The sequence below is a fragment of the Podarcis erhardii genome (assembly GCF_964252035.2).
Source record: "Podarcis erhardii genome assembly, chromosome: 7".
Taxonomy (NCBI): domain Eukaryota; kingdom Metazoa; phylum Chordata; class Lepidosauria; order Squamata; family Lacertidae; genus Podarcis; species Podarcis erhardii.
The window spans coordinates 22,645,872-22,661,547 of NC_138511.1; the positions used below are offsets into that span (position 1 = coordinate 22,645,872).

The 15,676-nt window shown below is 43.6% G+C and overlaps 1 protein-coding gene across 3 annotated transcripts in view; it reads right to left on the reverse strand.

Moving 5' to 3' along the window:
* The window catches only part of CFAP74 (cilia and flagella associated protein 74), a 79,121-nt gene extending 66,448 nt beyond the window's left edge, over nt 1–12,673 (reverse strand). For 2 of the 3 annotated variants that reach the window (XM_081870716.1, XM_081870718.1), the window contains exons 1-5: nt 12,370–12,500; nt 9,625–9,788; nt 7,315–7,423; nt 6,215–6,370; nt 3,485–3,583 (exon numbers count right to left, since the gene is read on the reverse strand). In XM_081870716.1, the coding sequence (XP_081726842.1) occupies nt 3,485–3,583; nt 6,215–6,370; nt 7,315–7,423; nt 9,625–9,763 (503 nt within the window). In that variant the 5' untranslated portion in view covers nt 9,764–9,788; nt 12,370–12,500. Of the gene's footprint in view, nt 1–3,484; nt 3,584–6,214; nt 6,371–7,314; nt 7,424–9,624; nt 9,789–12,369; nt 12,501–12,524 lie in introns of those variants that run through there. The other variant, XM_081870717.1, reaches the window with a different exon arrangement.
* Nucleotides 12,674–15,676: the final 3,003 nt, after the last annotated feature.

Genomic DNA, 15,676 nt, shown 5'->3' on the forward strand with positions numbered 1-15,676 from the left:
CGGCAGAAAGAGGAGCAAGGGAGAATGGTTACATCTGCCTGTCTCGTCCTCTGAAAAATGGTGCCAGCCAGGTCTACAAGGAGACTCGAGCTGTTGGTTGGAAGAGTCACTTACAGGCAGTGGCGTAGTGTGGGTTGTCAGCACCCGGGGCAAGGCAAGTAATTTGCGCCCCCTAACCCGCACGCCTGGCACCCCCCCTCCACAGTGGGCGGCGACCCGGCGGCTCGGATCGGATTCGCACAGCAGTGAGAGAGAGTGAGTGAGCCAGGTAGGGGCAGAGAGCTGCTAGTGCGAGTGCGAGTGCACCCCCCCAGATGTTGCGCCCGGTGCGGCCGGCCCCCCCTGCACCCCCCATGCTACGCCACTGCTTACAGGCCATCCCAGCTGGGTATTTGCCATTGCAGCCCATGATTCCCCTCACGTGGGATGTCAGGTGATGCTGAAGGACCAATTGGGCATGGTGGAGAAATTTAAGCACATAGATCTGCTGACTTCACTCCAGCTAGCCGACTCATCACTGGGGATGAGTCACATACTCCTCCCTGTGTACCTGCAAACTTCTAGTTTACAGTCTAGCTATGAATGGCTTTAAAAGAGGAATAAACAAATTCATGGAGGTCAAGACTACCAATTGCTTTTAGCCACAATAGCTATGTTCTGTCTCCACCATGGGTAGGCAAACTAAGGCCCAGGGGCCGGATCCGGCTCAATCACCTTCTAAATCCGGCCCATGGAAGGTCCTGGAATCAGCGTGTTTTTACATGGGTAGAATGTGTGCTTTTATTTAAAATGCATGTCTGGGTTATTTGAGGGGAATAGGAATTCCTTCATATTTCCCCCCCAAAATATAGTCTGGGCCCCCACAAGGTCTGAGGGACAGTGGACCGACCCCCTACTGAAAAAGTTTGCTGACCCCTGGTCTCCACAATTGGAGGTAGTGTGCCTTTGAATGCCTGTTGCTGGAAAGTGAAAGTGGAGAGAGTACACTTGGGTCATTCTTGAACACCTAGTTTCTTAAACAAGTACCACAGATCAGAAAGTATCAGTGTGTGAAGAACTGAGACCGACTAGAAAGAATTGACAAGTATGAGCCTAACAACAAGCAAGTCAGCCTTTTGTGCTTTGGCTAGCATTGAAATAACCATTTGGAAAATCTGATTTGATGTCTGCTTTTATGATGAAGCATCCTCCAAATGTGCATTTTTTTCTGAGCTGAAAACATTTGCAGAGATCACTACAATGTGTGGACTACTCCAGTTATCGGGCATCTGTACTAACTCTACAGCATAGATAGGAGCCTGTTATCCCTGATGACTGGGGCTGATGGGAGTTGGAGTCCATCAACATCTGGAGAGCCACAGATTCCTCCAATCCCTGCTCTGTATCAACTTTTTAGAATCCTTAACTGTAGAATTTAGTAAATGGACAGAACATGAAGTCAAGTGCAGTTCATAATTTTAATAGAGGAAGAGTGTCATCAAAAGGTTAAGGAGAACAAAACAAACAAGGACTTCACATAACCACGCTGCTGTTTAGAATAGGAGGGGGAGCCATAAGTTTCAAGAAATAATTGGAATTCCTTCAGGATTATACTATTCTATCTCAGAACAAAATTATGATCATAACTTTGCATTTGGTTAATGAATCAGAAGCCCATCCTGCTGCTAAACACATTTGTGTGCCATATTATTGCTTTCTCCTCAGTGAACAAAGCCATTAGAAATTACTGTCAAATTTAAATTAGTCCCATGAGCAAAGGGTTGGTAGCAGTACAGTGCCATCTTGCCCTATTCTCCTTAACAATCTGATATAATGATGGTATGAAACCATGAAAAGGGAACATTTTGCTTGATTTCATTTCACCTTTGTACCTAGTGGTTGTCTTTAATGCACAGTAGACCAACTGAAGTTATTGAGCATGACTAACTTCATTCCACTGACTTCAATAGGTCTACTCTGAGTGGAACTACAACCCAAAACTCTCTAAAATAAGGTCTTACAAACTTTTATGTATTTCACCTAGCTTGCCCCTAACAATAATACTTAAGATTTGCATAGCACTTCTAGTGTTCTGAGAGCTTCAAATACGTTATCTAGTGGCAGTTCTGACAGCAACCCTGCAAGGCAGGGATGGGAAACCTGTGACCATCCAAATGCTGTTGGACTACAATACCCATCATCCTAACCACTGGCCACACAGGCTGGGGCTGAGGGGACTTTGGGTCTAACATGCTCCCCAATTCTGCTGTAAGGTTAAGCCAGTTCTATTTTGCAGATGGGGGGACTGAGGGAGCCTTGCTTAAAGCCCTCAAGTAAGTTCAGGGCAGAAAAAGTTCTGCAGATCCAGAATAAAACTGGAGACCTCCTGATTTATTGCTGAAATGTCATATACACCAAACATTTAAGTCACATTAAAAACCCAGCCCACAGACACACACACACAAGGGAAGGGCTGTTGGTTTGTTTCTATTATGCATTTTGGGTTCTCATTTTGTATTTTTATTTTGTGAACCACCCTGCGATCTTCAGATGAAAGGAGGTCTACAACAACAAGGAATCATGGGAGCTGTACTTTTACCCCTCACATAGCTACAATTCCCAGCATCCTTAACAAACTACATTTTCCAGGATTCTTTGGTGGAAGCGAAGTGCTTTACATGTATGTGTATGTGCAGCCTTACCCTCTATGCCAGGCTTCCTCAAACTCAGCCCTCCAGATGTTTTTAGCCTACAATTCCCATGATCCCTAGCCAGCAGGACCAGTGGTCAGGGATGATGGGAATTGTAGTCTCAAAACATCTGGAGGGCCGTTTGAGGAAGCCTGCTCTATGCTATATCAATTCATGAGAAACGAAGCATTTACATTATGAGGAGACAGAAGGCTTAACTTGAGCGTGATTCCCCTGTGCATCCCCCCTCCCACAATCACCTCGTCTTGTGTGATAAGATCAAATGATCTTTGATCATTTTCTTTCTTCACTGCATGGTTCAGCCACAAAGAAAGTTCAGTAATCTGCTATTAGGCGCCTTGCATGTGTGAACAATTGCCTGACTGTAATCTTACCTCCTCCTTGAATGCGGAGAAGAAAAAGATCAAGCATTTCCAAAGCTGCAACATGCACCTAACTCTGCTGAGTAGTAGGCACCCACTGGGTATGAACAGTGTGTGACATACAGAGAGATGGCATCAGCAAGGAGGAGGCAAAGTGCTCCATCTGCTTCCCAGCACACAACAAAAGGTTAATGTTTCCTACCGCACACTGTGGTCCTCAGAGATAACTGCATTTGTGTTTATCAAACATTTTAATCACTGACTCATTAAGAACCATTCAACAAAGAGAATCAGGAGAGATGGCGGATGGGGACTATCAAACACTTCCAGCAACAGCAAGAGGCCAGAGAGAGTAATCAAAGTTCAGAATGAGCCATGTGAATAAATACTGAAAAGGGTAGCAATCTATGACATGCAGGTACAGCTACGTACCTGTTCCCAGCCTCCTTCTCTCTCTCAATTTCGCTCTCTACAACCCTTTGTTGGTTTGTTAGGCTGTCGATATGGGAATGACAGGCATCCAGTTCCTCCCTGAAAATAAGCAGGCACAAATCACTGGGGGCAGGGAGGGGGGTCTTCCTAAATCTCAGACCCTTCCCTTTCTTTGACATTTCTGGCAACTAAGCTGCAGGTTTCAGCACAGAATTAAGAGTCAAAAATCCATCGGTGTACAAATTAATGATTATAAATACTGTATATTTTAATACTGTAATTAAAAAAAACAAAACCAAGAATACCAGGTTATATCCAATGTTAGCCCTACTCAAAGTGGACCCACTTAAATTAATTGACTAACTTAAATCTATTAATTTTAATGGGTGTACTTCAAATAGGACTTAGTTGTTTACAACAGATGTTCATCAATTCCAGTGGCTCTGCTCTGAGTAAGCAGATAGCGATACTTAGGGTAGTGTTCAACTTATTCTGAGTAGAACTTCAGGAATTAATGAAGATGACTAAAGGCTTATCCATACTTCCTCTTGTCCCACTGCTTTCACCTGGGGAAAACCACTCTTCAGTACTCAGTCAGAGCAAATGGCATTCATGTTTTCTCTGAACTGAAATTTGCTCCAATTTAGCACCAAAGAGCAGGTTTTCCCTGGGAAAGGAATGGGGCAGGGGGAAAACCACTCAGGCCAGTGCCTAGAAAGTGTGGGTCAAGTGGAAAATTGCTTGGACATTTGCTTTCTAGGCACAGAACTAACAGAAGTGTGGACAAGCCCTAAGTTAGGTCCAGTAATTTCAATGGGTCTGCTATGAGTAAAATTTAGCTAATACCATCCTTCGTATTTATTTTTTTACAAAAAGAATTTCTAAACCACTTTTCATTTATAAATAAATCCTGAAGCAGTATATAAAAATAATATAGTCACAAAAATAATAATAAAATATTAATTTATGTTTATGGGCTTCTTTGAAAGGATGATCAGGAAATAAACTGAATAAATAAATAAACAAAACAAATATATAAATAAATAACAACAACAGTGAAACAGTAAAAACATCACAATTACAGAAGCAGGTTCATCAAAAGCTAGCATCAATGGTTGAGAAATTTATATGTATTTATTTAAAATCAATGATACAGATGTTGAGGGTTGGGGAGGTGGGTGCTTGCTTAGGGCAGCTGAGTGAGTTCATGAGAAGGGAGAGATTTGAACTGAGTTAGTAGCCAAGAGCTTACCTGTGCCCTTAACCACATAAAATGTCATAAATTTCTGAAGAGGGAGACAGCAGCAATCTGTGTTAGGGCTCTAGCATGAGGGGTAGGGAGGCGTAAACCCTTTTGGACAGTGTGCAATTTGCGCTGCAAAACAACCTCTAATTCAAGGGGAGCTCTTTCCCCCAGCCCTCCATGCAAATTGCAGGCTTGTGTCCATGATCCCAATCAAGACCATAGCAGGGGGCAGGCAATAGGATTGTCAGAGAATTCTGATTAAAACAAAAAAAACGAGGTGGAAATTGCTGCAATTCACATGTTTGCAGTCATGCGATTCACATGCTTGTTCACACCCTTCTTGATTTTTTTAAGTCCTCAAATGATCCATAATCAAAGACTATTTTTTAAAACGTTGTTTTGACGTTTCCTTTACATTGAAATGAATGTAAGTTACGTAAATAGCTACATAATCTATCTTAAACAGTGAACAGTGAGAAAAGTCTTGAAATATTTGGCAGAAAGTGAACTGCAGTGAAACAGAAACAGCACTGATTATGATGAATACAGATCAGAGCAGAAATTACTGCCTTTTTATGCCCATAGGAGAAGCATTAAAGACCCCTTACCCACCATGCTAGGATCCCAGAATGCTAGCAATCTGCATATAAAGCACACCCCTGCACTTAAGGGCACTGACACATAGCTAACTATTGCCTAGCTCAGCCCTCAGTTGCTTGACACTATATTATGCTACTCAGTTCCTCCATTTCCTCCCCTGCCTGCTTACTCCTACTTCCAGGAACCCAAGGGTATTTTAAGCAAGAGCATTTTCTTTAAAATAATGGCAGCAGACAGACCCTTTCAGCATAATGAGAAATCAAGTCTTTAAGCACAGACCACATAACACCGGTCTTGAAAGACCTACATTGGCTCCCAGTACGTTTCCGAGCACAATTCAAAGTGCTGGTGTTGACCTTTAAAGCCCTAAACGGCCTCGGCCCAGTATATCTGAAGGAGCGTCTCCACCCCCATCGCTCTGCCCGGATGCTGAGGTCCAGTGCCGAGGGACTTCTGGCGGTTCCCTCATTACGAGAAGCAAAGCTACAGGGAACCAGACAGAGGGCCTTCTCGGTAGTGGCGCCTGCCCTGTGGAACGCCCTCCCATCAGATGTCAAAGCGATAAATAACTACCTGACATTCAGAAGACATCTTAAGGCAGCCCTGTTCAGGGAAGTTTTTAATCTGTGATGTTTTAGTGTACTTTTGGTTTCTATGGAAGCCGCCCAGAGTGGCTGGGGAAACCCAGCCAGATGGGCGGGGTACAAATAATAAATTATAATTATTATAATTATTATAATTATTATTATTATTATTATTATTATTATTATTATTATTATTATTAGCACAGGCTAAACCCTAAAAACAACTTTTACTCCATACATTGTGGAAACAGCGGAAAATGCTTATGTGTGTCTAGTGGGGAGGGTGGATGGAGAACTGACCTGGTTTTCCTAATAATCATCTCCTTTTCCTTGGCTAGATTGTCAAGTTGGTTCAGGTTCCTGCGCAAGTTGAGAACACGAACTCTGTCTGCGTAGTTCATTGTTTTTTTTATTCTCTGTGTCTTCGGTTGTTCTGAGCCTTCCCTGCTTGGTTGGCTGGGCATGGGGAGAGAATAGATTTCTATTTCCATAAATCTTAAGATCAAAAAGCTATAAAAAAACAGAGGCCTTATAAATTTACTTGGTTTACTTATATATTTAAGTAACATCTTAGAATTATTTCTGTTCCACCTCTTTGCCCCTACAAGGTGTCAAAGATGGAGACAAGCAACAAGAAGAAAGTTGTGTTTCTGCTTTCCTTGAGGGCTTTCTGTCTGGTATAGTGTCACCCAGCACTGAAGACAGGGATGCTGCATGAAATCAGGTTTAGGATTTCCTGTGCCCCCCAGGGTGGGGGCTGACGACATCCCTCCCTGTGTCTCCATCTGGCCCTCAGCATTCTGCCCAAGTCACAAGTCACTCCCCTCAGTGGCTCTGATTTATTTACCTGTCTGGAACATAAGTGTGAAAATACTTACTGGAGAATGGGAGAGTGGTGTGTGTCTATCTGCACCCACATCTCTCACACCCACCACTGGCATGTGGCCTATGGAAGGTTGCCCATGAGGAAATGTAGCCCTTTGGCGAGAAAAAAATCCCTACTCCCACTGTAGAGCTGTTGGATTAGAACTTCCAACATGCTGGTGCTCATGGGGGTTGGAGTTCAACCAGATCTGGAGGGTCAGTGGTTCCCCATTCCTAGAAGAGACCTTCATCTAATCAAGGGAAACAAGATGCTGCCTTATATCAAGTCAAACCAATGGTGCATCTAGCTGCGTACTGTCCACCCTGACTGGCAGTGGCTTTCCAGGGTTTCAGGCAGGGAGCATCTTCTGTTCTACCTGGAGATACCAGGGATTGAACCAGGGACCTTCTGCATACAAAGCAGATGTTCCACCACTGAGCTATGGCCGTTCCCCAAGCAAGAACATTATGTTCTTATGGGTACTCTATCTGAATTCTGAAGTGAAAAGAGTATCTTCTCATGCCAAAGCACTCACCCAACAGAAACCAAATCCTCTCCTTTCTCTCCTTCCTCTTCACCTCCTTCCAAAGCATCGTTACTGTCTGTGCGGGCCTCCTCCTCATAATCATCTTCAAGTTCAGGTCCTGATGGAAAGGAAGGAAACTTTTGCTCTTTGCGACTTTGATACCCTTCCTTGACAAGTCGACACAAGACAAGAGGCCACACAGATGACAAGCTAAAAGCTTTACTACTGTGTATAATGGGGGGGATCTTGTCACAAAATATATACAAAGACAATTTTACACTCAGGGACTTAATGCAGGCAAATGCACTCCACCTTGGCGACAGAGCTGTCACAAGCCATCTTTCCTAAGTGCTGCACAAAGGAACTCTGTAATAGCCAAATGGGAAAATGGAATTTACAGTTCAATGACAGGCTGTAGCAGACAGCAGAGGAAAACGCATTTGTTTGAGCATTCTGTTCATACGTCTCCACCATTTCCATAAGCTCCACATCTATGCTTCGTTGCTATCAGGAGAGGCAATGAAGGTCCTGAGTCAGTGCCTGGAGGTGGTAATGAATGGGGTTGCTACCCTGGGCTCCTTTCAGGAGGAATGGCAGGAAATAAATTGAACCCATAAATATGGACCCATAAATTGAAGCTGAATCCAGACAAAGTGAAGCTTCTGTGCTCCCCAGGTCCAGGATTGGTTGGGACAGACTGTTCTGGACAGGGTGGTAGCACACCTTGAAGGACAGGAGGACATAAGAGACTGCTGGATTAGGCCAATAACCCATCTAGTCCAACATCCTGCTCTCACAATGGCCAACTAGATGCCTGTAGGAAAACCACAAGAACACAAGAGGAACACTCTCCCCTCTTGCAGTTTCCAGCAACTGGTATTCAGAAGCATTGCTGCCTGGTAGGTAGTTTGGGAGTACTCCTGGAACTATCACTGTCACTTGAACCCCAGGTGTTTATGCCCAGTGTCAGGTGATGTATTAACTAGAGCCTTTTCTGCACAGGGATAGCTGGCTACAGTTATCCACACTTTAGTAACCACCAGGAAAGACTACTGTAACACACTTTATGTGGGGCTGACCTTGAAGGAAATACAGAATTCGCACCTAGTGCAGAATGCAGCAGCCCAGGGTGTTGACGGGGAAAGTCACATATAATCTCTATTTTCAGACACCTGCAACATTGCCTCTCTGATGGGGAGACCTTACCTAGGATAATTTGTTTTTAAGATTCAGCAACTGTTGGGACAACTTCAATGCTACCATTCAGAACTCCATGCATGCTGTTGAGCCTGTATTGTTATTAACCTGAATAAAATTATCTTCCTTTCAAGTCAGAGCTGCTGTAGTTGCAAAGCTCTGATGACCCAGAGCTCATAGACAGAGTAGAAGGTTTGCTCTTATGAGGACACTGATGTCTCTAAGGTAGGGGCAGACCACCGCTTTGTTATCTATCTACCATTCCCTGATGTTCCTCTTCCTCAGCTCGTTGCCTATGTGTTTTGTGCTTCCTTCAGCTGCTTTGCTTGTGGGCTTCATGATACTTGGCTTCCTCACCACTCTGTGCCACAAAGCTAATCCTGCCCCTATGACCTGTGTGCATTTTTAATTAGCAATGTGCTAAAGGTTTCCTTTTGTTTATTTAAATACAAAAAGGGGAGCTATGGGAACAGCATGAAAAACACACTTTTCTCTAGCATTTGCCTTTTTTTTTTTTTTGCCTAGGCTTCTTCTTTCCCAAGTGATCCTGACTATTCAGGGATCATATAAGGAATCTGCCAATGCCACAGCATCACACCCGTGGTTTAAATTAGCAAGGGGTGAGGAAATTTCCTCACTGCCAAGGCAACTGAGCTGTGCAATCCTGGGTTTCTTGGCACCAGAGACACAATTTGTCCCTATTCTCCAGAAAAGTGAGTACAGACACCCCCTGATTTGCTCAGGGGTTGCTTTCTGGGTCATCACATGCAACAGCAGACCATGCAAAAGCCTGCTCTGACCCCATTCTGTCCCCTTTTCCAGCCATTTCTAGGTCACTGCAATGCACATGCATGGACATGGTGAAAATTGTACTTCTAAGGAGACACATTTTTTTCCTGAAACTCATTCCCACCCTCTGACTTCCAGCTCAACTCTAAATTCCTGACCAAACTGGCAGCTCCCTTCCCCCACTGAATCTAGACTTCAAGTATTCTTGCAGTGTCCTTCCCTGAGAAATTGGAATGTTCACAAATATTCCATGTCCTCATACTCAGCTTGACCAATTGGTGTCAGAAGCCTCACAAGTGCAGTAAAATATACACTATCATTTTATATATGAACCTTTCCAGCTTTCCTCCTCTTGCACAAGTTGGTCAGATATCATCTCATCTTCTTCATTATCTTTGTTCTCTTCATTCTCTTCAGGCCTGAGGTTCTCTTCTGAAATGCCAGTGGATTCCATGTCATTTATTTGATCCATCTTTTTCCTTTCAAACAGAGCTTAGCTGCCAAAGAAAACAAGAAATGTTAGCGCGAAAACTGTTTTCAACCAAAACAAAGCATGTAATTTAAAACAAATAGTACTAAATAAATGTCTTCCAGCCAAAATACTATAGGTCCAATATTTAAAAAGATTATATCCAACTAAGTTACTCTAGGCCTAAGCTGGTCATACTATTTAACTTCTGTGTGTCTACTTTGAGTACATAGGAAACTGTGATAGACCATTGGTCTACCTAGCTCTGATTGGCAGTGACTCTCTAGAGCTTTTGACAGAGTTCTACCCCAGCCCCATTTGGAGATGCCTAAAAGGACATGGGTGGCGCGGTAGTCTAAAGCACTGAGCTGCTTGGCTTGCTGATCAGAAGGTCAGCAGTTTGAATCTGTGCAACGGGGTGAATTCTCATTGCTCTGTCCCAGCTTCTGCCAACCTAGCAGTTCAAAAGCAAACTGGTGCAAGTAGATAGATACTGCTGTGGCCGGAAGACAAATGGCGTTTATGTGTGCTCTAGCACTTGTCATGGTCCTCTGTGGACCAGTAGCAGTTTAGTCCTGCTGGCCACATGACCTGGAAAGCTGTCTGCGGACAAACACTGGCTCCCTCAGCCTGAAAATTGAGATGAGCGCCACATCCCATAGTCACCTTTGACTGGACTTAACCATCCAGGGGTCCTTTACCTTTACCTACCTACCTGTAGATGCAAAGGATTGAATCCAGGACCTTCTGCATGCAAGGCAGATGCATTACCAATAAGCTATGGCCCTTCCCCTAATCATCCAATGGTAGGATTAGCATTGGATACAACCCTTGATATTTTCCTTAGAAATTATATGAAAAGTGGTGTGTGTTTTTTAAAAACAAACCAGCCAAAATTAATTTTGTTCTTAGCCCTGTATTTGACTGTAAGCTGAATCAATGCAGGTCTTATCTGGCAACTCTTGAGAAGAAGTCTGCTCCCTAACAAATTTAGGAGAATTATTTTAATTCTGGTAAAAACTCTGTATGTATGTATGTATTATTATTATTATTATTATTATTATTAGACAAGTATGAGAACACCTGTTGCTTTTCAATGTGCTGAACATTTTGTACCATTCGTCCTTTCTTCTCCGTTTTTATGCTCGTTATTTTTTGTATTGGCTTATGGCTGAAGTAAAGAAATTAATCTGAATCAAAGCTTTTATTATGTAAAAATCATTATCTAAACCATCAGTTCATTATTTAAACCTGGAGTCAGTAGTTCATGGAAAAACATTCTTGGAAGCTTCACACTGAGTGTTTGCTCTCAAAGCATAAACTTCCCCTTCTTTCCAGCAAACAGGTATATGTAGGTCACCTTCAGACTGTATTTTGCAGGAGGGATTCACACTCATACCAAAAACATAAGGGTGTGCAAGTGGATTATAGCACCCTGTCACCCTAGCACAACAAATCTTTCTTGGGCTTGATTTCAAAAACAGAGAAACTGAAGACCAGGGGTGGGAGGCTCAGTCAAGACTGGGACAATGGCCATCCCACCCACACCATTTTCCTGCTAAATGTCACCCCTCAAATCTGTCATTTCTTTATTTAAACAATTTTATACCCTGCTTTTCATAGCTGAAAAACTTCCCAGAACCATTTACAAAAAACAGTAGGAAGACAGCCCCTGGTTCATGGCTTACAGTCTAAAAGGCAGGACACACAAGGAAAAGGGAGCATAGCGGAAAAATCAACTCAGACACGAGTACTTACAGATACCTTCAAATGTGCATTTGGAGCAAGATCACCACAAAAACAAGTACAGGAGATGAGGGGAAAGACCCACTCATCGTATTGTGTGTACCCTTCACCCTAGAAATGTAATTTTCTTTTTTTCATAAAGAAAAAGATGATGAGGTAAACCTATAGCCTATTCCAGCCCAACTCTAGGAAAACAATAATTCTAGTACTGGTGGGCTTGATCTGGAAGCAAAGGCCAGCTGTTTTAACTAGACCCAGAGGCGAAACCTAGCACAAAAGCTGTCTACTCTTCTGGAGGTCCACAATCTTTGGGGTCTGCCATGTAATAAATAAAAACATAACAATGCTGTATATCAGAGGTTGATGTAAGAGTGTATACTTAAAAAAACGTTTTAGCATAGCCCGCCTTCCTATTAAAATGCTCAAAGCTGCTGAAATAAAACTGGGGTGCTTAAAAACAACCCAAGGTTGTAGCCAACTAAGTTTTATTCAGACTAGACTCACTGAAATATATGGGCTGTATCCAACGCTAGTCCTACTCAGAGTAGACACAGTGACATTAATGAGCATGGCCAACTTATGTCCACTAGGAGCAACGAGTCTACTCTTGAGTAGGACTTTTTGTTCGATACAACCCCCAGGTCTCTAAGCTAGTCGTCGCCATTCATTTCAAGGGGTCTACTCTGAGCAGGACGAGCACTGGGTACAACCTTCCAACAGTTTTAATTGTGTACACCTGTAGCAGCTGCAGAATATCAACTTTCCTTCATCCCCTGTTGGATTTATCGCTGTTGAGTAAAATTGTTATCAGCGCAAGTGACTTAAGATTGACTGATAAGTGTAGCAAACCAATCTGTATTAACTTTGGACATCTTTTACATCTAAAACAGCGCCGCAATGGAAACTTCCCCCACCCTTCAATATCTCCCCTTCCCGCTATTGGTATCGCCCAACCGCCTCGAGTTTTAAATGAACTTGCCCCAAAGGAAGGACGCAAAAGGGAACACAACCGCCTTACCTCCGGAGCGCTTTCCGCTCGTCAAGTTTGGGGTGGCTTCTAAGGCAACGGAGCGAACCAAGTTATAAAAAAGGGGGTGGGAGATCATAGTTTTGCTTTTTTATTATTATTAAAAGGGGAGAAATATGGCGCTTTCCCGCACGTCCTCTAACAGAAAATACTTTTCTTTTTTTTGGCCATTGGTAAAGAACTGAGGCAAAGGCGGGTGGGCGTAGATGTCCCCCTGCCTCGAGTTGAGGGGATGGTACATCCCAACAGCGCCTAGGCTAGCTAGGTGAGCTCTGTCACCTTTTAAAGCTTGCGCAGAAGGGGAGCTTTTTAAAAAGCTGTTGAGGGGACAGCAGGAGAAGTAGCGTCTGACCTAATGGCGCCCCCGCCCCCCCCCCCACACTTCTGTTTTAAATCTTAAAAACCCAGGAGCCTAATTCTTTCCATTTCGCTTTCTAGACATTATGTTTCTTGGGAAAACACGAATTACAAAAGTATACTCGCCGAAGCCAAACGCGTGCGCACACACACACACATTACCTCAGCAGCCTCAATGCTGGCAAAATGGGAACCCATCAAAACTGAACGATATGTAGCGCCCAGTGAAAACACTGATAGCATTACAATCAAGCCTAACAACTGAAACATCTTTTTTTTAATAATAATAATAATAATAATAATAATAATAATAATAATAATAATATGACAATAAAGATATATTATTATTATTATTATTATTATTATTATTATTATAAATAGTTAATAACATTACAAGTTCAGGTCAAAAGAAAAGGGATAGCTTAGTCAGCTGTAGAGCATGAGACTCGTAATCTCAGGGTCATAGGTTCAAGCCCCGCTGGGCAAAAAGATTCCTACTTTCCAGGGGTTGGACTAGACGATCCTAGAGGGTCCCCTGCAACTCTACAATTCTATGAATTGTATGACTGCTTGATTTTTCAGCCGGAGAGCAGACTCCCACAAGAATCTCTCCTTCCTTTGAGGTTTTTAAGCATAGGCCATCTGTCATGTAGGACCTTGTTGAGATTCCTGCATTGCAGGAGGGTTGGACTAGATTACTCAGGGTCCTTTCAAATGCTATGATTCTATGAACACTGGTGCCACCTGTGGGGAAAAAAGTCCCACTACGTGTTCCCTTCAGCCACCAGCCATCAGGCTGTGGCAAAACTAATTGGGCTCCGTTAGTGTCTTTACTGGGCAGTGAAGAGAAATCCGTTTTTACCAGTAACCTGGTCCAGAGTTAGGCTGTGAGGGTGTGACTTGCCCGAGGACATCTACTGAGATTCTTCATGAGGATTTGAACCTGGTTCTCCCAGATTGGTTAATAAATTAATTGGTTAATTAACCACTACACTAGTGATGGAAACCATTTTTTTTGCCCAAGGACCACATTCCCTGCTGGGCCACCTCTGCAGTGGACAGGGGACAGAGCAACAACAATGATTTTTTACCTCGTGTAGTAGGGTAGTTTCTACACACACCTTTCTATACAAGGAAGCATGATCAGAGGTCCAGGACATATTCTAGTTAAGCAAAGACACTCAAGGGGATTGTAGAGCAGGGCCAGTGAGGGGTGTAGCCTATAGAGAGTCCTGAGGGCCAGTTAGTGAGATCTGGAGGGCCACATTTGGACCCTAGGCCTGCAAGATGACAGCTATTCACCTACACTAGTAGTCAATACCAGGCTGCTTGCAAGTTCAGAACCATAACTTTGAACTGCACTCAAAGACAAACTGGAAGCCAGTGGAGATATTTTAAACCTGGGCAAAATATGTTCAATGTGGCAGGTCCCTTCCAGATCACCACTTAATCTCTGAGTACATTTTCCTGAACTAAACTGACACTGCTCAGCGACTGAGTTTGCCAACTGGCTGTGAATAAAAAACCGTCTGCCAACTGACAGGAAAAACAATTGATTTCAAAAATAATCAGCTAAATCCTTATTTAGAGTTCTCCAGTTTTCCTGTATATACATATCTCCAAGCCGGCCCTTTCTGGCTCCTCTTCTCTCTGTTCTTTTTTAAGAATTGGCAGATAGAACATAAATTCTTATAAAATGAAATCTCCTGCTACATCTGAGTGACAACTTCTCTGTTACCATTTTTAATTTGTATTTCATCTTCCCACTGCCCTCCCCCATAAAGGCTACTGTTGTAGAAATAGCATGTATAGTTATTTTCCCTCTTTCCTATACTGAGCTATAGGTTGCATCCAGCTAAGGCCCCATTGCACTGTATATTGAAGGCAGTGTCATACCACTTTAAACAGTCAACAGCTCCCCCCTGGGAACTGTAGTTTGTTAAGGATGCTGAGAGTTGTTAGAAGACCTCAGTTCCCCTCACAGAGCTACAATGAGCCAGTGTGGTATAGTGCTTAGTGTCAGACTAGGACAGGGGAAGCCAGGATTCAAATCCTGACTTAGCCATGAAGCTCACTGGATGATCTTGGGCCAGTCACAGCCTCTCAATCTATCCTAACTCACAGGGGATTAAGATGAAGAGGGGGGGAGAAAACTACATGCAACCCTTGAGCATCTTTGGGAAAAGGTGGGCTATAAATGCAATAAACACAAACATAATATTTATGTAATGGTTAACAATCAATTCCTGTTCCCAAGAAGTTCTGGGAATTGTAGGTCTGTGAGTGGAATAGGGGTCTCCTAAATAGACCTAAAGAGTCCTAAATGGGACGCGGGTGGCGCTGTGGGTAAAATCTGAGTGCCTAGGACTTGCCGATCGTCAGGTCGGCGGTTCGAATCCCCGCGGGGAGGTGCGCTCCCGTTGCTCGGTCCCAGCGCCTGCCAACCTAGCAGTTCGAAAGCACCCCCGGGTGCAAGTAGATAAATAGGGACCGCTTACTAGCGGGAAGGTAAACGGCGTTTCTGTGTGCTGCGCTGGCTCGCCAGATGCAGCTTGTCACGCTGGCCACATGACCCGGAAGTGTCTGCGGACAGCGCTGGCCCCCAGCCTCTTAAGCGAGATGGGCGCGCAACCCCAGAGTCGGGCACGACTGGCCCGTACAGGCAGGAGTACCTTTACCTTTACTAAATAGAAATCAACCCTGAGTGCTCACTGGAAGGACAGATCATGAAGCTGAGGCTCCAATACTTTGGCCACCTCATGAGAAGAGAAGACTCCCTGGAAAAG